The 23,829-nt window shown below is 55.7% G+C and overlaps 1 protein-coding gene across 1 annotated transcript; it reads right to left on the reverse strand.

The window, feature by feature from the left end:
- Positions 1-907: 907 nt before the first annotated feature.
- Positions 908-11,630, reverse strand: CD40 (CD40 molecule). The gene is made up of 9 exons (XM_002721199.6): positions 11,480-11,630; positions 8,439-8,517; positions 8,021-8,146; positions 7,343-7,489; positions 7,006-7,099; positions 4,215-4,276; positions 2,740-2,826; positions 2,608-2,636; positions 908-2,254 (listed from the first exon to the last, which is right to left on the reverse strand). The coding sequence occupies exons 1-9, from the start codon at positions 11,528-11,530 to the stop codon at positions 2,096-2,098; spliced, it is 834 nt and encodes a 277-aa protein (XP_002721245.1). The 5' UTR covers positions 11,531-11,630; the 3' UTR covers positions 908-2,095.
- Positions 11,631-23,829: the final 12,199 nt, after the last annotated feature.

Genomic DNA, 23,829 nt, shown 5'->3' on the forward strand with positions numbered 1-23,829 from the left:
TGTGGGCTAAGAGTCCTCAGGGCACGCAGCAGCTGTGGCTTCCGGGGCCTTCATCCGCACCAAGCATGGTTTCAAGGCCAGGGCAAGCCCTGGCACAGGCGATCCCAGACACGCTCCCAACAGGCAACGGGCGGCGCGGACAGAAACATGAATGCCAAGGGCAGTGGTTCTCAGAGCGTGATCCCAGCAGCACCTGGGAACCGCATTAGAAACACGAACTCTTGGTCTCCGTCCCAGACCTACTGAATGTGGAATGTGGGGGGTGGGGCCACCAATCTGTGGGTTCCCAGACCTCACAGGTGGTTGTGACACACGCTCAGGGCAGGGGCAGAGGGGAGCTCTGGCCTCTGACCCAGGAGAGAACGCAGTGGGCATCGACAGCACCTGCTCCGGGGACTGTCAGCCGTGGCCGGATAAGGGAACTCAGTGAAGGGAGGGGGGAGGAACTCGCCCAAGGTCAAGGGTAACAGGTGGCAGGTGTGGGGGCTTGTCTCTTTGCACTGTACCCCCCCACAGGACCAACTTGAGCCCTGGGGCTGCAGGTAGGGTGTCGGGGTGAGGTCCTTAAGTCCCCCCCACACATACCCCACCACTTTGCTCCGTTTTCTAAACCAAAGGCCTCCACCTGGTGCCTCCAAATGGCTCTCTTCTGGGAAGGCAGCCAAGCCAGGTGGCCCTCCTGGCTCCCAGCTGCCCTGACAGCCCGCAGCCAGCGGGGCGCGCCGGGGAAATCCAAGCAGCCCTGCCGGGAAAGGCCGAGTCCCGGGGTGAGACCGCCGCCCCAAATCTCCAAGCTGGGGCCCCTGCACGCCACGCGGCACTGCCCTGCCTCCCCCCCGCCCCTCCCCCTGCTCCCGTTCCATCTGCCGCCCCTCCTGGCTAGGCTCCCCTCAGTTGGCACAGCATGAAGAGGGAACAGGGCGGTTTATTTTTATCCTGAGCTGCTGGGGGAGAGGGGGAGACAGGGGCGCCGTCTGACAGAAGCAGCAGCTCCTGTGAGGTGGGAGGTCAGAAGGTGGGGGCTGGGGGGCCAGGGTCTCCTTGGAAGGGGCACAGAGCTAGGTTCAGAGAGCAGGCAGCACTGGGCCACGCCCTCCTGGGCGACCTTGGGCAAGTCCCCACCCCTCTCTGGACCCCTGTGAATGAGGGGACGGGTGGCGAGCCCTGTCTGCCCAGACGGCCGCTTCATGAACCTGAATCAAGGACAGAGCGTTGCACACCGGATCTGGAGTGTGAGCCCACGTGGGGGCTGGCCTGCAGGGACGCAGGCGGGTGGGACATTCCTATTTATCCTCAGAAAGTGTCCTAATTCCGGGAGCCTGACAGCAGTGTCACCCAGGATGTCCACCCCCGTGTTTCTTTTCCCAAGTTTGATGATTGTTTAATTACATAAGCATCAGAGGAATCCACTCTCCTTTTGGGGAAAAAACGAAGCATTATGGGAAAGCCAAGTTCCCTTTCACCAATCCTCCCCCACCCCGGATGTCACCAGGACGGGAACTGAGTCCTCCGTGGGTCCTTCCAGACCCCGCTGTCCCCTATGCACTCCTGTATCACGTGTGTAGCATTACTCATGGGTAGCGGGTCACTTTGTGGTTGTGTGCTCTTTTAACAATCGTTCCCACATCATCCTGCAAGCTGCCTGTTTGCCCACCCCACGGTGTTTCTGAGCCCGTGTTGTATAAATACGTTATAATTTTATGTCGCTGTCCCCAGCTCACGGACAGCTAAGTGACTTCCAGTTCTCAGGTACAGACAGCAGCACTGTCATGGACATTCGTGTGTGTGTGTGTGTCCCCCCCCCCCCCGCCCCGGACACGTGGAGACCACGGTCATCATAAGTCTCCGGGCACCAGAGTGCCGGGCCGGGGGCAGCTGGTGAATATTATTGTCCGTGCGCCCCCTCCCAGAGTTGTGCCTCGGTGCTGGGCTGAGCCGTTGTCCCGGGCGATGCGTTCCGGTCCGTCAGGGCAGAGGGGCCAGCCAGGGCCAGCCAGGGCCAGCCCCTGCGCGCCCCGCCGCCGCGGCCCCCGCCTGTCCCAGGCTGTCCGCCCGGCGTCCCGCGCGGGGCTGCCACGTCCCGGGGGGCGCAGCCTCACTGCCGCTCCTGCACGGCGATGCGGCTCTCCTTGCCGTCCTCCTGGGTGACCGGCTGGCACCCGTGCAAGGTCTCCTGGACCGGCGCACCCGTGTTATGGCCGGGGAAGTCCTCCATCTCCACGGGGTCCTGCCCCACCGTCCGGACGCGGTAGCCCTGCGGAGCCGGAGCCGAGGACCGCGGTCAGCCCCACAGCCGGGGGCCGCCACGCCCCTGCGCAGCCCCGCCCGGGCCTCGTCCCCTTCCCAGGCGGCGGCTCCGCGAGGATTCCTTGGGTGCCTCCTGCCCCCTGCTGGCCACACCGAGGGTGACAAGGAGCTCCCAGAGCCGGCCCCCACCCGTCTGACCCAGCCCGGAGGCCTGGATGCGGCCCCTGTTCGCGGTCGGCCGGGAAGGGACAGCCCGTGGTGGGCGCGAGGGCGGTGCCGGGGCTGCAGCAGGTGGACCTGGCAAAGCTTGAGCCGGGACGGCCGGGGAGCCAACCTGTCCGCGTCCCCACCATGACCTACCTTATCTATTGGCTTCTTGATCGCCTTGCCTAGAGGATGGGCGATGGGGGGACAGGCCGGATTAGGAACCAGGAGGCCAGCTCCGCTGCCCCTCCCTCCCATCTTCCCCTCTCCCTCCAGCTGGGGACTCACGGATATAAACGGACACCAAGAGGGCAGCGGACACGCCCCCCAGCACCATGGGAATCAACACCAGGGCTCTCTTCCGGTCCTGGGCACCTGGGGGAACGGAGACTTCGGCTTGCCCCGTCCCTCCCGGCCCCGCCCTGGCTCGCACCCCAGTGCTCCCGTGTCAGGGCTCAGCTCCATCAGGGTCTCAGACGCGCGGCCCCTGGGACACGTGACGGCAGCACATTTTCTTAAGGTTCTGAGATCTTGGCCCACGGATCAACATTGGGAGATTCCAAGTCGGGATATCTGGTTTTTTTAAACTCCCAGCTCCTGGCTTCGGATCGGCGCAGCTCCGGCCGTCGCGGCCATTTGGGGAGTGAACCAGAGGATGGAAGACCTCTCTCTGTCTCTCTCCCTCTCTCTGTGACTCTGCCTCTCAAATAAATAAATCTTTAAAAGGACAACCACGAGCTGGGACTCAGTCCGTGGCCACCTGCTCCCCTGTCATCCACAGCTGCACTGAGGCGTTTGCTACAGGACAGAAGGGAAAGCCAGATTCCTCTGCCCTAAGTCTCTCGGTGGGCAAATGACAGGAAGAGGCCAGGTGAGCGCCGGCAGGAGGCTAGGGATGCAGATAAAACCTACACCAAGGGCCCGCTAGAGAACTCAGTAACTGAGATCAGCGCCATTTCAATGCCGCATTTTGAACATCAGCAGGCAGACGCCAAGTCAGCACCCTATGGGCACGTGCTCACCTGTCTTTTAAATAAAGTTTTATTGGAACCATGATGGTGAAGTGAGCGAGGCAAGGCCATGCACAAATGCGTGGTCAGATCCTCTCTTCATTTAGAACTTGGCAATTTCGTTCATCATGGATATTTTTGCATTTATTTTTGTCTTTTAAAATAGCACACCACGATGCCACTAATCTGAATTACTGCATTTTGTGGCACTCCTTTAAGAGTTGTGCCCAAGGCCAAGTGCCCCTCACTCTGTTCTGGGGCCAGCTCTGCCAGGAGGAGAGTAAATTTTGAGAAAAAGCAAAGAGAATGTGTTTTTCTTACTCCCGGTCACTTGCCCTCATCAACATGACCTGCCTACTAACCCCTGTAGTTATCTGTGCTTGTGATCTGTGCTGTGGGCCAAGCTTCTCATTCTAAAACCAAAACTGGGATCATGAGGGGTCCAGGTCACCCAGGCCAGGCCTGCAGTGTCAGGTGGCAGAATAGCATTCACTGAGCATGCTTTCAAAGTGCAGGAACCCATGACAAGCACTTGGACCAAGCTTCTAAGAGAGACGCTATTGTCACCCCATTTTACAGATAATTAGACTGAGGCTCAGATAGGGGAAATAACCTGCCCAGGCTCCCAAGATAAGGGGCGGAGCCGGGATACCACACCCCTGAACTGCCCTCCCCTCCCTCTTGCCCCACCTGATGTCTCTGTGTGCCTCAGTCTCCCCCTCTACTTCCCAGGGCTCCTTCCCCAGAACTCACCACAGCGCACGTCTGTCTTGTTAGTTCCCGCCTGTAGCTCCACGAGGTTGTGGGTCGCACAGCTGTGCACAGACACATGTGTATCAGTACACACACTCACACACACACACACACGAGGATGTTTCCTTTCTCCAACCATAAGATTCCCAACCCCAGAGGGGAGGCAACAACTAGAAAACACAGGTTTGCTTGAGCACACACATGACATGGGACATTCTAGGCTGCCTGTCATGAAGACACTGTTCCACAGGACTCGTTACGTGCAGAGAAAAGATTACTGCATGTCTTGAAGAAACAGGGCAGCCTATAGTGAGTGCTAAGCTTCGGATCCAGGCTAACGTGAAGTGGGGACTGTCCCAAGGGGGTGGAACCCACCATGGCTGGAACGGAGACATGATGCGTTCGTTTGAAGACAATTTCTCAACCCCGGCACCGGGGTGCCTCTCAGATGCAGGGGCCGGCCCGTGCATTGTAAGATGTCTAGCAGCACCCTGGTTTCTACTCACCAGATGCCGGAGCATTCAGCTCCCCAGCTGTGACAACCACAATGTGTCTAGACACTGGGGCTGGCGTGCTGGTGCAGCCGTTTAAGCCCCTGCTTGCGATGCCATCACCCCATGCCAGAGTCCCCACTGCTCCACTTCCAATGCAGCTCCCTGCTAACGCGCCTGGGAAAGCAGCAGAGGATGGCTCAAGTGCTTAGGCCCCTGCCATCCACCTGGGAGACCCATCTGGAGTTCCTGGCTCCTGTCTTGGGCCTGGCTCAAACCTGGCTGTTGTAATTAATCATTTGAGCAGTGAACAAGCAGAAGGAAGACTCTCTCCCTCTCTCCCTCTCTCTGTCTCCCTTTCAAATAAATAAATAAATCCTTTCTCTTAAAAAAACAAAGAGTCCAGACATTGCCAAATGCCCCCGCAGGGAGCAACACTGCCCCGATTCAGAAGCTCTGACTTACAGGCCTTCTGGAAGGATTTCCCTGGGGAATTAAGGTCTGAGCAGAGCAGCGGAGCGGTGCTTGGGTGGGTGGCACACAGGGTGTGCTAGGGAAGATCGGGAAGTGGCCTTTACCCCCGGTCCCTGACAACCAGGCCCGCAGGCTTCTACTAGCCAGTGAGTCTCCCAGCAGCCAGCGAGAGGACGCCACTGGCCAGTAGGAGGCATGGCGGGAGCCTGGATCTGACCTGATGGGACCAGGCCCAGGCTGGACCCAGGAGGAGCAGGAGGGGTGGACAGAGGACAGTGCAAAGAAAGGACCCCTGAAGGCAAGAGAAAGAGAGAGAAGCTTCGCAGACGATGCATCCTGTAGCCTGCCACGAGCCCCGCATTCCAGAGTTCACCAGAGCTCTGTCCACTTTGTCTCAGACCTTTCAGGACGAAGGTCATCCCCACTTTGCAGATGAGAACACCAAGGTTTGGAGGGCCGGGGTCCACACACTTCCTGACCCGTGCGCAGGCTATAGGCCAGGACTCTGACTCAGCCCCAGCCCAGGTGCTCCAATTACAAGTCAGCTTTTGGTAAAGACTGGCCAAGCATCTGCCACGTGATAGGCACTTTTCTAGGTGCAGGGGAAGGGTCAGTGGCGTGAAAAAAAAAGTCAATTCTCTATGTCTAAGAAGTTTGCCATTTCCTGGGGAAAGGCAGGCTGAAAGCCAAGTGTGCATGGTATACTACTATTTGTGTGAGAGATCTGTGTGTGTGAGTGAGTGTGTGTGTGTGCACGCGTGCACAGAATTTCTGGAGGACACAAAAGGAACAGTGGCTGCCTCCTGGGAGAACTGGGACGCGGCGAGGCAGGACCGAGAGAGATCTATTACCCTGGGCCCTCCTGCACCTTCTGTCCCACATGCCCGTTCTACCATGTTACAAATGAATGTGCAAACTCGGCAGGGCGTGTGTGTCAGAGCATGCCAGGAGAGGAGCTGGGAAGTGAACAGGCACTGCAGTTGCGCGAAGCAGTCAGACGCAACGTGCCGCTGGAAGGCTGAGCGCCACGCAAAGGAGTCTGAGTTTTTGGCAGGAAGCAGAGGGCCACAGAACATTTCAAATATGGGAGTATCGTGACTCAAAAGGAAGTGTGGAGAGCCCCCATGGGTGAGAAGAGGGAGAACCAGATGAAAGGGAGCAGCTGGGGCAGGAGGAGGCAAAGGCATCCCCCAGACCACAGCGTTGCAGCCAGTCAAATGAAAAATGTGGAATCAGAGAGGAGATGGATTCCCAAAATACACCGTTGGGCGGGTAGACTGATTTGGAGCTGGAGCTAAGGGAGGGAGGTGCCAGGGTTGGGTACCCAGGTCCGTGGTGGCGCCTCTCACTGGGGTGAGGGGAGGAAGCAGGCGCACCCATCCTAGACACACAAAGCTGGGGGTGTCCGTGAGCCACCAGATGCAGACACACACCCAGCGGTTGCCTTTGCCAGGCTGGGCCCCAGGAGACAGATCTGAGCGGGCGACACTGACTGGGGGCCACACAAGGGAGACAGGAAGTGAAGCCATGGACGTAGTTGGGACGGCCTGGGGAAGGGGACAAAGCCCTGGGAAACGCAGTGAGGAGCAGGCAGGAGGGAAGCAGGGAGGGCGGAAGGGGGCCGAGGGTGTCAAGAGGGGAGAACTTCAAGAAGATGGAGAGACCAGCGGTGTGTTACCGCTCAGAACAGGCAAGAAAAAGGCCCACTTGCTTCAGCCACGAGACTGCTCCGGGGATGTCACACAAGCTCACCCGTGAGTGTGGCCAGGGGAACAGGGACTGGAGAGAATGGGGCCAGGCTCCTGCCACACTTGGGGTCCTTATACCTTGTCCATGGGTGACAGCTTTCAACAGCAGACGACACATTGGAGAAGAAGCCGTCCGGGCAGGGTTCACAGATGGTATCAGAAACCTCGGTGGCTGGGAGCAGATGGAGAGGGGACATTAACCCCCGGTGTGGGCCACGGTCCCGCTATCAGGAGAGCCAGGGGACAGGCAGGAAGGGCGCCTGTCTAGAGCACTCTTGTCCCCATGTAGGGCTTTCCCCGATGGCTGCAGCCCCCAGGAGGACTTCTCCCACTGCCCTTCCCAGGCCACTGGCCTCTGGGACTGAGAGCCTTTGGCCACCAGCTCCGCCCTTCCACCTGCAGATGGGCCACTTACCCTTCTGCCTGACCCCAAAGCCCACGGGGCAGGAGCTGTGTGGGGCACAGCTGTCGCAGGCATCGCTGATGCAGTGTTGACCTTCTTGACAGGTGCAGGTGGTATCTGTCTCCGAGGTGCCCTCCCTCTGGACCTGGAGCCCTAGGTCTGAGCAGAGACGGGCAGGGAGGACGGGAGCTCCTCGCTGAGCCATGCCCAGAGCCCTGCTCCTCACACGGCCTGCTCCTCTCCCTTAGACCCCCTTCCAAGGAGAGGTGACCATCAAGCTACTTAACAACCAGTACAACCTAGACTCCACCCAATCAGAACAGACCCTGGTTACACAAAGTCAAAATGATAGCATGGGAGCAAGTTAAGTCACCTCCTGGCACCCCCACATCACATACTGGAGTGCCTGGTTCCAGTCCTGGCCTCTCTGCTTCCAATCCAGCTATGCATCCCTGGAGAAAGCAGATAATGGCCCAAGCACCTGAGTCCCTGCCACCCGTGTGGGAAACTCAGAATGAGTTCCTAGCTCCTGGCTTTGGCCTGGCCCAGCACTGGTAACTGCAGGCATTTGGGAGGTAACCCAGCCGATGGAAGCTCGCTCTCTCTCTCTCTCTCTCTCTCTCTAAGAAGAGCTGCAGTGTCTGAAACATGAACCCAGTCCTCCAGTCCCCTCCCCAGCAGCCCACGCACTGGGGTCGCAGTACTTGTGCTGGTGGCAGCGCGTCTCTCTGTTCCAGGTGTCTAAGAATTCGCCATTAGAGCAAGGAAGGCATTTTGTGTTGGTGCCGTCTACGCATTCATTCTCCAGTCTCTCTCCTGGAAAACAGCAGGAAATGAGGTGGCTCTGTGAGTCAGACACTTATCACACAATCATCAGGCCAGGTTCGGGGAAGGGGTTGGGATTCTGAGGTGACTCAGGGGGTCTTAGTCTGCTGGGGAAGACAGAAGATGGGGACCCTGGCCCAGTGTAGGCAAAGGTTTGCCATGCAGAGAGGGAACCCAGACATTCTGACAGTGGGGCGGGGGTGGGAAGGGGTCGGTTCAGACTCCAGCCCATCCCAGCAACCGGGAGGGGTCCCCCCATGGGGCCGGAGGGCTGGCGTCTCACCTGGCGGGCACAAATTGCAGCACTGATTGTTCACTTGGTACTGATTTTCCCTGCAGGCAGTGGGCGGTTCTGGGAGGACCTGACAACAGAATTGTGCCATTTGAAGGGATCTTGACATCTCTGCTGTTGCCTCGTTGGCAAGAAGGTTGGAAGTCGGCCAGGACAGGGCCACAATCAAGGGGAAGTCCAAAGCAGACGACGAAGCCTGCCCCGCACTTGCTGTGTCTGTTAGTACGTTCCAAACTGCCCCCTGCTCTGATTCTCAGCACCCTGACCGAGCAGAGACCCCCGCCGGCTCTGGACAAAGCGACGCCCTGGAACCTCACACGCTCTGAACTGAACTGCTCTTCCTCGTGGCTTCACTCCTGAGTCTTTCTTCTTCCCCTAACCCCGGCAGGACGTGTGCGGACTCCAGCGCCTCCCCCTGGACTCCTGGGGCAGCCTGGCTCCCGCTGGCCCCAGACACGGACAAGGCTATTTTAACACTTGACCTCTTCCTCTCATTCTGTCTCTCTTCCTTCCCCTCTCCAAGCCCCATCAGGTTCTCCCCTCCGACTCCTCATTGGCCCTTCCCTGGTAAAACACTGGGGTCGGGAAGCCGGAGGGATCAAATTCAGTGCTTCCATTTCACAGAAGGGCAGCCTGAGCACCAGAGAGACCGGGCCCTTGCTCAGGGTCCCCCAGGGACAGAACCTGAATGAGAACTCGGGTCTCGATGCACCTGCCCCCCACGGCCTTGAGTTTCACGTGTGCCATTTTCATAACATACATGTCCGCCCATGCCATTCATTACTTTTGGTGATGTAAAAACCTTACATCATTTCCAAGAGAGAAGAACCAGTCTCACTTCCCATAAGTCAAAGAAACCCTAAAAATAAATTCACCAGAAACAAAACAATGGTAATAATCCCCGGCTGGTTGCTTTGCTTGCTGAGGGCCCTCGGCCCCAAGCCTGCTCTTGATTTTTGTTTAAAAGGAGGATTAGCAGAGAATCGTTGAGAGGCATTAACTATATACTCTAGCGCCAGAGACTTCCTCCTTGAAAAAAAAAATGAGGATCTTTTTTTAGAAGAACTATAAAGGGAGTCTGGGTTTAGTTCTATATGCAGACACTCCCTAAAATCACTCCACACTCGGGCACAGCCAGGGGAGAGCACACAGGTTGGAGAGTCACACAGCTTTAGGCTCCAGATTTGGGGACACTTACTAGTCATTTTGCTGCTCTTGGCCTCAGTTGTCTCATCTTTGAAATGGGAGAGACATTGAACCCGCCCTGCAGGTTGGGTTGTGCAGATGAGAAAGGGCATAAACGCATGGCCTGGCACGGGCTCTAGAACGTGGCAGGGGCTCATTACACGACCGCAGTGAGTATCCGCTTGGCTTTTCCGGACCCTGCCTAATCAGCGGCTCTCATTCCAACTGGCAATGAGAGCAAATTACGTAGAGAACTGTGGAAGGAGGTGGAAAAGGCAACGGCCCCCAGCAGGGCACCACCGGGCACCATTCTTGCCAAGGACTCAAAGATAAGGGCACTCCCAGAGCAGTAAGAGTCCTTGGTGCCATCTGAACCGCGTGAGAGCCACAGCTGCTCCTCCGACAGTTTGCCGATCCCCAGGGGCCACTCCCCCAAGCCCTGGTCCTTCTGCGCGGGTCTCAGGACCAGGGCTGGGAGACCCTCACCAGCCGGGAGGCAGGCTCAGCCATGAGGCGGATGCAGATTCAGGTTCGCTCCCACCACTACCTAGCTGTGAGAGCTTCGGCAAGACAATGCCCCTTTCTGAGCCTCAGTCTGCTTATCTGTGTAATGGGGGAGTTGGGAGCAATCAGAAAGAGGACAGAGCTGGTGCCTGCTCAGAGCCCGTCACCTGGGAAGCTTCAACAACAGCCCCTCCTACTGGCCCAGCCCAGCCTCTACCTGGAGCCAAAGCTGGGCGTTATGAGGGCAGACTGTGCTCTGGGAAGCCAGACAACCGCCCCCCATTTCCTGGCTCTCCCCCCGCTCTGTCCCCAAAAGGCTGTCTCCCGCCTCTCTCCGGCCCCCTTTCTCCTGGAGTCACTACTTAGAGTGAAAATGAAAGTTCAGGCCCAGAGCAGCTTCTCCACTGTGCCTCTGCCCTGCAGCCCACCTCCCCCCAACACCCATGGGTCACTCATGGCCAGACCTCGAGCCCCCTGAGAGTTGGGGGAGGCCCGAGGGGCTGGGGTGAGAGGGCCAGGTACGCGGGGGACTCCCGGCCTTCGGAATGAGGAACTACAAAATTACTTTTAAGCACAAAGTGAGTCAAGTGCAGGCTTCTGAAAACCCCGGAGATCTGCTTGGTTGAGTCCCGGCCCTTCTGGTGCCTGGAGAAACCCCTGCTGAAATCCCTAACCCTTTCCTGGGTCCCATGAACCCTTCCTCTCCCCCATGTTAAATTCGGGAGGCAGGGAGATAGCCTAGGCCATCCCTTCTAGGGTAATGCCCAGGATGACGGGGCAGGTGGCGGGAAGGAGAGGGGACATTGAAAGCAGCTCGTCTTCTGATAAAAAGTACCTGGGCCTCTGCACCCATCCCAGGCTCTCACCAGACACCCTGGGAGAAGGCAGCCCCCGCTGGTAAGGAGACGATAAGCACCAGGGGAAAGAGACAGGATGAGACGGGAAACGGCCAGACCCTCCCCTTCCCGCCCTCCGAAGCCCTCCCAGGCTCGGCGTGGCCAACTTCTGAGGCCCGCAGCCTTCCAACCAGGGAAAGGGTGACAGGTCCCCAAACCCCAGCCTCCTGGCAGGTGTGCGCCTGCAGCGCACCCCACCACCACCACCCCCAAGCGCCCTCGGTGGGCTCCCTGGGACCCCTAGCCGGGCTCAGAGAAGCACAGAGAAGCAGCCCGCCCCATCAGCCAGCACCCCCAGGCATTTGGCCCAGTGTCAAACCCCTCCCACACACACAACATCCCGCCAAAATCAGCAAGGAATGTCCTTTCCCGAAGTCCGGCTTCTCCTTCCTCCCCATTCCCGACTCTCAAATCCCAAAGCCTCGAACGGTCAGGGCAGAAACTCACGGCGGTCAGCAAGCAGCCCCAGAGGACACACCGCACAGGCAGCCGAAGCATGGCGGGCGAGACCCGGGCGGCGGCAGCCCTCGGCGCCCGGGCGGGGCCCCTAGTAACTCCCTGGCCCCTCGCCGCGGCCCCGCCCAGGAGAGGGGCGGAGCCTCGGAGGGCCAATAGCGGCCCGCCCGCGGAGGGGGCGGTGCCCCGGGCCTTTCGGGCCTCGGGCATTTCCCCAGGACATTCCCGGGAACCTCGTTCCCTCGGGAGTTTAGGGACCGGCTTAGCGGAGAGGGGAGGCGGTGTGGTCCCCGCGGGGGCCCGTCCGCCCGCCCTGGGACCCCCAAGCACCGAGTTAAGGGCGGGTTCAGAGCCAGCCTGCTCCCAGGGCCGCAGAGGCGGGAGAGGGGTCCTTTGCCTGCTGAGGGCCGCACAGGGGCCCCCATTGTCCTCCCCCAGCTGCCCCCGGGAATCCCGGCAGAACCGAAAGTGTCCCCACCGCGGACAGCGGGGCCCGAGGAAGTCCCCGTCACCGCGGCCACCCCAGAAAACGGGAAGGCAGCGTTGGAGCGCCGCGGGCCGTTTCAAGGAAAAGCTCCCGGCTCCGAGTTTCGCGCTGCCGCGAGGGAAATTCCCAAGCAGGCGTCGCCATTGGATTCTGTTTCGTTCCTCCCGGCTCCCGGAGACCGACGTCAATCCAGAGCAAGCCCTGCGGCAGCGCAGGTTCGAGTCCTGACTGCTACGCTTTGGTCCAGCTCCCCGCGAATGCGCCTGGGAGAGCAGCGGAGGATGGACTCTGCCGCCCACTCTGGGTGAAGCTCCAGGCTCCTGGCTTCGCCTGGCCCAGCCACGGCTGTTGCAGCCGTTTGGCGAATGAACCAGCAGATGGAAGCTCCCTCCTCCCTTCTCTCTCTACTGTCTGCCTCTCCTTCTCTCTGTCACTCCTTCAGAGGAATAACAAAACTAACGATTTTTAAAAGAGCAAACTATGGGGCCAGCATTGCGGCACAGTGGGTTAAAGCCCCCGCCTGCAGTGCCAGCATCCCATATGTGTGCCGGTTTGAGTCCCTACTGCTCCACTTCCGATCCAGCTCTCTGCTGTGGCCTGGGGAAGCAGTAGAGGATGGCCCAAGTCCTTGGACTCCTGCACCCACGTGGTAGACCCAGAGGAAGCTCCTCCTGGCTCCTGGCTTCGGATCAGCTGAGGTCTGGCTGTTGCAGTCATGTTGGGGAGTGAACCAGCAGATGGCAGACCTCTCTCTCTCTCTCTCTCTCTCTCTCTCTCTCTCCCTCTCTCCCTCTCTCCCTCTCTCTCCCTCTCTCTGCAATTCTTTGAAATAAATTAAATAAATCTTAAAAAAAAAAAGAGCGCACCAGCCTTTTGTGGAATCACAGACCCTCTGACGATGTTAGGGGACCAGCGTCCCTCCCACACCCCCTTGCACTTCTGTTCTCCCAGTCTCCTCCCTCAGGGCGCTCTGCACTGTGGAACACTTGGACTCTGATCCAAGCTCAATCTCTGATGACCTGTGTTGTCTTGTGCCTCAATGTCCCCCCACCCGCAAGGAAACCCGAAGAACTCAAACTAGATGGTGACTGGCGTGATGACCCCCTCCCCCCAGCCCTGAGTTTCTGGCAGGCTGAGAGGACAGGCTGCACGGCAGGGGACTGGCAGAGGAGGGTTCGTGCTGCCAAGGGCACTCTTGCCTGGGGGAGTCCATCCCCCTTTCCGGTCACCTCTGCCACTGGTGGGATTCAGAGGCTCATCTGGACTGTCCCATCAGCCTCACTCAGTAAGTACTGTTGAGCCCCTACCACCGGCCAGGCCACCCCCCACTCTCTCTCTTGGTGAACTCCTGATCTGATCTGACCAGGGCACTTTCTTGCTTAAACACCTCTTGGGGCACCCCTAGACACTCAGGATTGTCCAAACTCCATATCTTGGCAAAGCCAGCCAGCAAGCCTTCTCACTCCACACCGGCCTCTCTCACCATGCTTACTCCCGCCACGTCCTCCTAGGCCCACTGGCCTCGGCTGTGTCCACCTCCTCATCTCCCAAACACACCCTCTTTTTTCCCCTCCTGGTTTTCTCCCTGTGTCTTTCCGTTCCTTCCTTCCTTTCCCCCTCCTGGAACCATTTTAAATGTTGCCTCTCGTGAGCCTGCCCCAACCTGCTGTGACAGAGGTGGGTCCTCCCCCCACCTTGCCTCCTCCCCCTTGTTCCCAGGCGTCGACTCTATCTGCCTGCTCCCATGTGGCCGCGAGCTCCTGACGAGCAGGGCTGAATCTGTCCATCCTGGGTGCACAGTAGGCCACCGATGCACACTGGTTGGATCAATACATAAACGAGTGCTGTGGTTTGGATGTGGAGTGCCCTGAAGGTGATGTTATTAAAAGGTGGTGGAAGCTTTAGGTGAGCCCAGAGGGAAGGCCTGAGGTCACTGGGGCATGTCCTTGGAAGGTAGCTTTATTTATTTATGTGAGAGTCAGCGAAAGATCGATCTATCTGCTGGTTCACTCCCCAAATGACCACAACGGCCAGGGCTGATCCAGGCTGAAACCAGGAGCCAGGAACTCCATACAGGTCCCCCAGGTGGGTGGTAGGGGCTCAGACACGTGGGCCATCTTCCGCTGCTTTTCCCAGGCCATTAGCAGGGAGCTGGATCGGAAGTGGAGCAGCCAGGACGGGAGCCATCATTCCGATCTGGGATGCCACTATTGCGCGTTAGCTCACCGCACCACAGCACCAGCCCCGGGATTGACACTGTGAAAGCTGGAGTTGGGACTCAACGCTCTCTCTGCTTCCTGGCCACCATGTGATCCTGCTTCCACACACGCCCTGCCATTGCCATCTGCCACCCTCGCCAGAGAGCACCGAGGAGGCCTGATCTTGGACTTGAACTGCCCAAACTGAACTAAATAAGCCTTTTCTCCTTACGAAGCAAGCTGCCTCAGCTGTTTCCCTGTCATGGGGCCAGGCTGGCTAACGCAGTGAGTGAACAGGTTCCGCACTGTCTCATCCTGAGCGCAGCCTCTACTGTGAGAAGCAGCAGGGGATGGGGGTACCAGCTGTCGGCCTCAACACAGACCTCAAGCCCGGGCAGCCCCGTGGACCGAGGCCTGAAAGGCAGACTGCAAAAGACCAGCATCACACAAAACCGGGCCCCAGGGACTTCACTGAAACCACCCAAGCATGCCCAGGACGAAGAGAAGATGGAAACAGCTCTTCCTTTTTTAACACACTCCGAGAAAGCCAGCGGAGTCTTGATTCCTTTGGGCGGGAGGCGTTCCTATAATAACTTCAGCCATTACTTAGTCTTTATTTACTTGATTCCAAAATTGGGCCCTTCACAAACTGCCTGGAGAAGCAAGTACACAGAATTAAAACATTAATTATATTATATAAAACATATCATAGCAGCAATTACAGCAGCTTAAATTAATGTGTGAAAGAATAAATAGTAGCCTTCGGATTGGCCCGTGGGGTGAAGATCAGATAAGATAAAGGGAAGATATTTTAGTACCGCGTATCCTGAGGAGCCATGGGCTGGCAGGCACAGGCCCAGAGAAAGCACGGAATCTTTGTGCACTGAGCAGAGTGGGCCGGAGTGAGGGAGGAGAGGGGACTTGAGGGAGGAGAGCAATGTTCAGTCCCATCCAAGATGGAATCCATGTAGGGCTCAGCTTTGGGAGAAGGCAAACGTAGTCAGAGAGGGAGGACCCAGGATTTTCGGATCACAGTAGAAATGGCTTTAGTAGGGCAGTGGGGTCACTGTGCTGGTGAGAAGGACAGGAGCATGCCTGGGGGTCAAGGGTCCCCAGCGCTGCAGGCATCTGGGGACCAGAGTTCTATCTAAACCTGACTGTGGTGCTCCCTGGTTTGAGGCAGCTCCCCAAGGCCCTCCCTCCCTAAGCTCACAGGGACTCAAGGCCGCACGCCTCCTGGTCTTCCTCTCTCAACATCCTTCCAGCCCACTGCCCAGACCATCTGCGCTGTCTCCCCTGCCTGGGAAGCCCGTTCCCCACTTTCCTTTCATCTCCTCCTTCAAGGCTCAGCCTGGGTGCCCCTCCTCTGGGAAGCCCTCCGCGGCAGCCCGGCCTAGATGCACACACCTACAACCTTGGGCCCTCCGGGAGCCCTGGGCAGTGGCTGCTTCCCTAAGCAAGACTCCGGCCCCACCACACAGTTTTCCGAAATCCTGTTTATTTGTGGAACCGGTGTGTTGAGCTGACTCAACTCTGTGGGGTAAGATAATGCAGCTTTCCTCTCTGGTGCAGAATCGCTTTGCCTCATCACCTGATGGCAGCCTGGGCGGATTGCATCACTTTTGGACCCTTTCTGTTGTTAAACCTCCATCCATCCTTTAAAGCTTGATTCACAAACTCAATTCAAACCTCATTTTGTCTTCTCTCTTACTCAGCCAAGGGTGAACTCAAGCCAGGATCCTCCTGCTACAAGTAGAAGGGGAAAGGGAGGGGGAGGGCATATGGCCTGGCTGGGAGACACCCTAGCCTCAGGTCCAGCCCCAGGCAAGGGCCCCCTCTCTGCTGGCTGACTGCTTCCTTGGCTCCCCAGAGTGGCGAGTGTCTATATCTGGTTTCTCAGGGGACCCAGGAGTAGGTTTCTTTCTTTCTTTCTTTCTTTCTTTCTTTCTTTCTACCTACCTACCTACCTACCTACCTACCTACCTACCTACTTACATTTTAGGCTTTTATTTAGTAAGAATGATGCATAGGAGAGTGAGAGCTTTATCTAAGAGAGAGAGGTAAATCTGGGTTCATACCGAGCACCAGGAACCAGCCACGTGGAGGAGCATCTAGGCCAGGAAGTCTAGAGCAGGTGGCCCACAGACCACGCACCCTGGGGGCGCAGGGCTACAGCCAGCCCACTCCTGGCAAGAGGCCAGGAAACAGAAGAGAAGCCAAGCATAGGTTTCTTGGAGGCGTCTCCCCTGCACAGGCATCCTGTGTACACTTGACCTCTCCTACTTCACCCCACCACCCGAGTCCATCCCTTGGTGGGATCCTCCTGCCCGGCTTGCTTGGGTGCCGCAGCCTGGCTGACCATGGCAGTGTCCACCTGGTCAGCTGCTCCACGGGACCCACCCTTTCCGCTCCCATCAGTATGGTAGTGCCCACTGCCACGCAGATCCCCTGTCAGGAAGCAGCACCCCAGCAGCCCCTGTCAGCCTCCACTTGAGAGTCCTTTGGAATTCCCCTCGTGTTTGCTGGGAGAGAAGGGGATTACCCCCCACTGGACACGCTGCGAGCCTCAATGAGAGCAAGACCTCCCCTTGCTCAGATGGTTACACAGTCAAGGAAGAGAAAACCAGGGTCTCGGTGAGTGGGTTTGGGGCCAGCTCCACTTCCCTCAGTGAACTCTGGAGAGAGTTCCTGGTCCCCGAGAATGCAAGGGATGCTGGGCCTGGTTTGTTTGTTTTTTGGCTGTGGGTATTGCTGACTCCTAAGCAACAAGAAACTCCCACTCAGTAGCCTTCGCACTGGGCCACCCCTAGCTAGCCTGATTCCCGGAGAGGAGGAGCAGTGTCTGGGTCATCTGTGTGACCTGATGCTGACAAAGAGCTCAGGCACGTGCCGAATGCTAAACACGCGTTTGCTGTATAGATGTGGGACTGTGACGTCATTAGGCTGAAGGGATTGCTTCGGGTGCACCTGCTCAGCCCCACGCTAGCCTGGAAAACTGCCCATCTCCACCAGCTCCCTAGCTGGGATCCCCAGGCCTCACAGAAATCTTTCACTTTAGTTCTGCAGAGTTAGGCTGGAATTTATCAAAAAGAACTAAGGAACTCAAGAAAGAATCCAATAAAAATTGGGAAAACCCAAGAACCAGACAAACGGATGTGTGAGTGACAAACCGCAGTTTCTTTTTCACAATCTGGTTAAAGCTATGGACTGACCCGGCCGATTCTCATTTCCAGACAAGGAGGCTGTGGGTCTGGTCCTCAGGCTTTGCGGACTCTGGTGTCTGGGATAAGAGATGGCTTTGGTCACAGGCAAGGGATACAAATTCTCTGCCATTGCTTCTTCTGGCCTCCCCCTCCACTGCCCACTGGCTTGCTAACCCTCCGGCCGTCCAGCCATCTCGTCCCACCCCAGAGCCTCGTGTTGCTCCCTTGCCCCCTCTCCAGGCGTCGTCTGCTGAGTCTTCCTCACCATCCAGGCCTGGGGCAGGTGGCATCTCCTCAGAGAGGCCGCCCACGCCCACCTTCTCGAAAATGAGTTCCCTCCACTACCAAGCCACCTCCCCTGCCACTGTCCTCTCTCGTGACACCTGTCCTCGTCCAGATTGTCCTTGAGAACAACAGAAGACAGAGCTGATGGCCTTAAATTAGAGGATAATATTGGAAGCGTGTTGGGCAGCTCATGGAATTGACCAGAAGGCTGAAGAGTGAGACTCAGACACGAACACCGGGACACCGGATGTACATGACACCCTGCCACAGAAGAGTTCTCCCAAGCCATCCCTGAGTTGCTGACCTCCAAGATAATCCTTGTGTGTCCTCATAGAAGCCAACAAAGTGGAGACAGCTCTATCTGAGGTCAGCTCTATCTAATGTGCTTGCTCGGACTCCCTCTCTCTCTGTGTCTCTCTCCCTCTTTCTCTTTCTCTCTCAGGCTTATGGGCAACCCAACTGCCTACTATGTCGTGTCACTCTGCAGAGACACATGTGGCAAGGAACAAAAACTTCCAGGCATCAGCCACATAAGTAACCTTGGAAGTGGGTCCTCCAGCCCAAGTCAAGCCTCACATGACTTCCGCCCCACCTGAAAACTTGATTCCAGACTACCCAGAACTGCCCAGCTCGCTGCCCTGGAATCACACTCACAGACACTGTGAGATAATAGATGCTTGTTGTTTCAAACCACTACCTTGTAAGAGAACTTTAAAAAAAGATTTATGAACTTATTTTCTTGAAAGGTACAGAGAGAGAGAAAGAGAGAGAGTGGACAGTGAGAGAGAGAGACAGAGAGAAAGGTCTTCCCTTGCCGTTGGTTCACCCTCCAATGGCCGCCGCAGCCTGCGCGCTGCAGCCAGCGCACCACGCTGATCCGATGGCAGGAGCCAGGTGCTTCTCCTGGTCTCCCATGGGGTGCAGGGCCCAAGCACTTGGGCCATCCTCCACTGCACTCCCTGGCCACAGCAGAGTTCTGGCCTGGAAGAGGGGCAACCGGGACAGAATCCAGTGCCCCGACCGGGACTAGAACCCGGGGTGCCGGCGCTGCAAGGCGGAGGATTAGCCCAGTGAGCTGTGGCACCAGCCAAGAGAGAATCTTCCAATTGCTGGTTCACTCCACAGATGGTCAAAGCCAGGAGTCAGGAACTTCATCTGGGTTTTCTACAAGAGTGCAGGGGCCCAAGAACCTGGGCCATTTTCTGCTGCTTTTCCCAGACCATTAGCAGGGAGCTGGATCAGAAGTAGAGCAGCTGGGATTCCAACTGGCACCCGTATGGGATGCCTGCATTGCAGGCAACAGTTTTTACCCACTACACCACAACATTACTCCCCTTCCTTTTTTAAAGATCTATTTATTTATTTGAAAGTCAGAGTTACAGAGAGAGGGGAAGAGACCAAGAGGGGTAGGATAACTTCTTACCCAGTAGTAGATAACTACAATCTCTAACTGGCTCTGAACTTGAGCATCACTCCCTCAAGATTAAAAGTCCTGAGAAGGATCCAGCTCTCTGCTGTGGCCTGGGAAAGCAGTAGAAGATGGCCCAAGTCCTTGGACCCCTGCACCCACGTGGGAGACCCAGAAGAAGCTCCTGACTCCTGGCTTCGGATTGGCACAGCTTCTGCCATTGTGGCCAACTGGGAAATGAACCAGCAGATGGAAGACCTCTCTCTCTACCTTTCCTTCTCTCTGTGTGTAAGTCTTTCAAATAAAATAAATAAAACTTTTTTTTTTTTTTTTTGACAGGCAGAGTGGATAGAGAGAGAGACAGAGAGAAAGGTCTTCCTTTTGCCATTGGTTCACCCTCCACTGGCTGCTGCGGCCGGCGCGCTGCGGCAGGCACACCGCACTGATCTGATGGCAGGAGCCAGGTGCTTCTCCTGGTCTCCCATGGGGTGCAGGGCCCAAGGACCTGGGCCATCCTCCACTGCACTCCCTGGCCACAGCAGAGAGCTGGCCTGGAAGAGGGGCAACCGGGACAGAATCCAGCACCATGACCAGGACTAGAACCCGGTGTGCCGGCGCCGCAAGGCAGAGGATTAGCTAGTGAGCCGCGGCGCCAGCTTAATAGAACTTTTTTTTTTAAAAATAAAAGTCCTGGGAAGGGGAGCCAGCGCTGTGGCATAGCAGGTATAGCCTCTGTCTGCAGTACCAGCATTCCATATGGGTGCCAGTTCGAGGCCTGGCTGCTCCACTTCTGATCCAGCTCTCTGCTGTGGCCTGAGAAGGCAGTAGAAGAAGGCCTAAGGCTTGGACCCCTGCACCCACCTGGGAGACCTGGAAGAAGCTCCAGGCTCCTGGCTTCAGACTGTCCCATCTCCAGCCATTGCGTCCATTTGGGGAGTGAACCAGTGAATGGAAGACCTCTCTTTCTCTGCCTCTCCTCTCTTTAAAAAAAAAAAAAAAAAAAGGTCCTGGGAAGGAACTTCAGAGTGGCCACACTTGGCTTACATTCCACATTCTGGCTGCCTGATGGCCCTTTTCCTCCCAGGTAAGGAGGGCGTGCAGCTGCCGAGCAGCCAAAGCAGTCCATTGGCCCTGCGTGCGCCTCCGACCGTGCACCTGCTCCAGCTTGCCTTTGTCTCTGCAGGGTGGAATCTCCTCCTCTCACCTTCCTCCCACACACCAGGCCCTAAAACCCAAAGCAGGCAGATGCTTTCTTGGCCCGATCCTGTAGGGGAGCTAGGTTCAAAAGTCAAAAGGTGGGAAACTTCTTCTCAGTGAAAGAGTGAGAAAAAGAAAGGTGGGGAATCCAGATCAAGGATACAATTCTGCATCTTCTCATGTAGCCATAGTCCAGTGAATATCCAGCCATCTCCACTCATATATTTACATGAAATGGACACTTTATTACAGATCGGAAAATGACCCAGGGGTCCATCCCCAAATTAAATCAATGTTTACATGGATACATTTGTATGAGTCACTTTGTAACCTTTTTCCCTTTAGATTTCTTTTCCCCAAGGATATCATAGATGGAGCACCTATTTCTCATTTTCCTTTAACATCATAATATCTACATTATTTCAATTGTTATCAACAACTGTTTTTTTTTTCCATTTAGCTACTCATTACCCTGCCCCTAACAGCCTATTGTGTTTCCTACATGTTTAAGAAAATATTTCTTCATTTCACAAGAAAAGGAATAGCAACATTTTTATGCAGCCACTTTTCTACTTAACAATGTATCATGGAAATAAGTCTAAGCTAAACACAGATAGGACATATTCTTTTTAAAAATGTGTAATATTCCATGGTGTGGACTTGGCACAGTTGATTCTACCATCCAGTTTTTCACGCTGGGAAAGCATGCAAGAACACACAGCCGTGTGCACATATGCTTAGGCACTCGTCCTTGTATTTCTCTTGAATATATTTATAGAATGAATTTGTGGGTAAGTATATTGTAAACGCTAACAGAATTTTTCAAAATACTTTCCGAAAAACTTTGCAAATTCACACGTTTAGCTGACAACCTCCCATCCTATCCAGTGTAGGCAGATCTTTTGTGACCACAAGAGCATGTTTAGCCCTTGAGGGTGGCGGGGCCGAAGTGCCACAGTTAGTGCCCCTGGAATAGCCTCCTACCATGACAGGTGAGGAGTTGGTGGATAGATGCACCAACTTCCCCCTTCCATTATGTAGGACAACTGAGAGGCAGAAGTTCTATGTGGTCTCCAAGATGAAGCTGCCCACAGTGGAACCCGCTCCTGGCTCACCCGGTAAATTCTTCCTTCCCCTCTCTGTTTCACTTCCCCATGCCCTCACCCGTGCTTCCTGGGGTCACCTCCCAGATAAACTACCTGACTCAAATCCTCATTTCAGCTTCTTTTTCTGGGGGAATCCAGCTACGACTCCATGAGTTACAAATGAGGACTAAAGCAGGAGGCAGTGTGGCTAGGAGGATAGGACAGTGACTTCAGAAGTCAGAGACCTGGATACAAAATCCAGTTTTGCTACTGACTATGGGACTTTTATTTGGAAAAAAAAGGTACAGAGAGAGACAGAGACAGCACACTTCCATCCACTGGTTCACTCCTCAGATGGCTGCAATGGCCAGGGCTGGGCCAACCTGAAGCCAGGAGCCAGGAGCTCCATCCAGGTCTCCCACATAGTGACAGGGGCCCAGATACTTGGGCCATCATCTGCTGCCTTCCCAAACACAGTGGCAGGGAGCTGGATCAGAAGCAGAGCAGCCGGGACTCGAACCGGTGCTCTGATACGGGATGCCGGCATCGCAGGGGGCAGCTTAACCTGCTGCACTACAAAGCCAGCCCCACTGAGCAGGTTCTTAACCTCCACTTCCTCTCCTGTAAAGGGGCCCTAAGAACTCGCCTGTCATCTTAAGACTAAATTAATTATGTGACTATCTCTTTATAATGTCTGGTTAAAAATATTAATCAATAATATTAGGAAACCGAGTTCTGGAGAGTGCCAGTAGCTCATTGAGGGTCCCAACAGGACCTGGGACCCCTGCGCTATCTTAGAAGACTCCACTCTTCTGTCTTATCATGGACCCCTGTGCTGACTTTTGAATATTGCCCAGGGGAAATTTCTGTGATGGAAACGCACTATATCTGCAGTGCCCAGTGTGGTATCCACTAGCTACCTGTACCTGTTGAACACTTGGAGTGTACCTATTAGCTGAGGCAGTGAGCTTTCAACAATTAGATTTACTTTTTTTCCTTTTTTAAAAAAATGCATGACAAGAAGCCTCGACTAGTGGAATTTCTCTTTCTTTCATTTTTCCTTTCAAAGGCAGAGACACTGGCAGACAGGGAACTTCCATTTGCCATTTCGTTACTCAGATATCAACAAGAGCCAAGATTGGGCTGGCTGAAGCCAGAATCCAGGAGCCCGATTCAGGTCTGTCCTGTGGGGAGCAGGGACCCAACCACTTGAGCTATCACCTGCTGTCTCCCAGGGTGCACAATAGCAGGAAGCAGGAATCAGGAACAGAGCTGGACACAAACGTAGGCACTCCAATACCAAATGCAGGCTTCCCAAGCAGCATCTTAACCCCCAGGCCAAACACCTGCCCCTGTATTTAATTTTGGCAAATGTAAATAGCCACAGTCAGTGACGACTATGAGACAGCTCAGTTCTAGAGAAATGGGCTTGGGCGAGGTGGGAAGACCCTCTTTCGGTTCTTTTCTCTCCCAGGTTCTGTCTTGCTTGCTGTCTCCCCTCCCCTTGGAGCCAGAGCCAGAGCTATTCATCCCCCTTGTCGTCTTTCCCTCCTTTGTGCAGGGACTGTGCCAACCGCTGCATTTTCATACACCCAGCAAGGTGCAACAGGCGCCTTTGTGATCCCCACGTTGAAAGACAAGGCGAAGGCCTGCTATAAATACAGCTGAATAAAGATCCTTGTCTGGATGGCTTCCATTGTTCGCTCTTCCCGTGTAGTGCTCACGCTGAGATAATTTCCCGCGTCTCAGATCCGTCGGCATTATAAAACATGCCATTACCTCACTTTCATTTCATTAGATTTACAGGTCACAAGACTACTTTGATCCTTACCAAGTTCATCATTAATGGTTTCAAAATAATGGTTCTTTCTGTTTCAGCAGGAGCCCCCAACACAGAACTTCCCACTTGTGAATTCTTTTATCTCCGGCTTCCTCCTTTTGACTCTCTAGTCTAGACAATAGCAGCTAATGGAGTTTTCCAAATGCTAGTGTGTCTTTCACATCCACCAGGACGCTCCCCACACAGCTCTGTGGCCTCAGAGTGAACGCACTCAGAGTAGTAATTTCCTTCCAAACCATCTAATCCTGATGGAAGGCATGTAACGGTTTGCCTGAGTCATGTATCTGGCCAACCATCACCTCTCACAGGCTACACATGTAATTATCCCTGCAGGGTGCAGCAGAATGTGGGACCTTTGAAGTCACAGCCTGACCGTGTCACACAGCGCTGAGGAAAAGGGACTTTCCTTCCCAGACTCGGTTTCCTTGTCTGTAGAGTGAGAATGAGGTACTTATCTCAAGTGGCCAGGCTCAGAGGTTCTGTGTGGCAGGCACAGCTATCGGAGCATGGAATCCAGCACCAGTCACTGCTCCGGGACCATGAGCAATTCACGCACTCCTCTGAGCCTCAATATTTTCTTCTATAAAATGGGGACAATAATAAAAACCCACTTCTTGGGGCCGGTGCTGTGGCGTAGC

The sequence above is a fragment of the Oryctolagus cuniculus genome, chromosome 11 (genome assembly GCF_051225735.1).
Source record: "Oryctolagus cuniculus isolate XC-2025 breed Fujian yellow rabbit chromosome 11, ASM5122573v1, whole genome shotgun sequence".
NCBI classification, from domain to species: Eukaryota; Metazoa; Chordata; class Mammalia; order Lagomorpha; family Leporidae; genus Oryctolagus; species Oryctolagus cuniculus.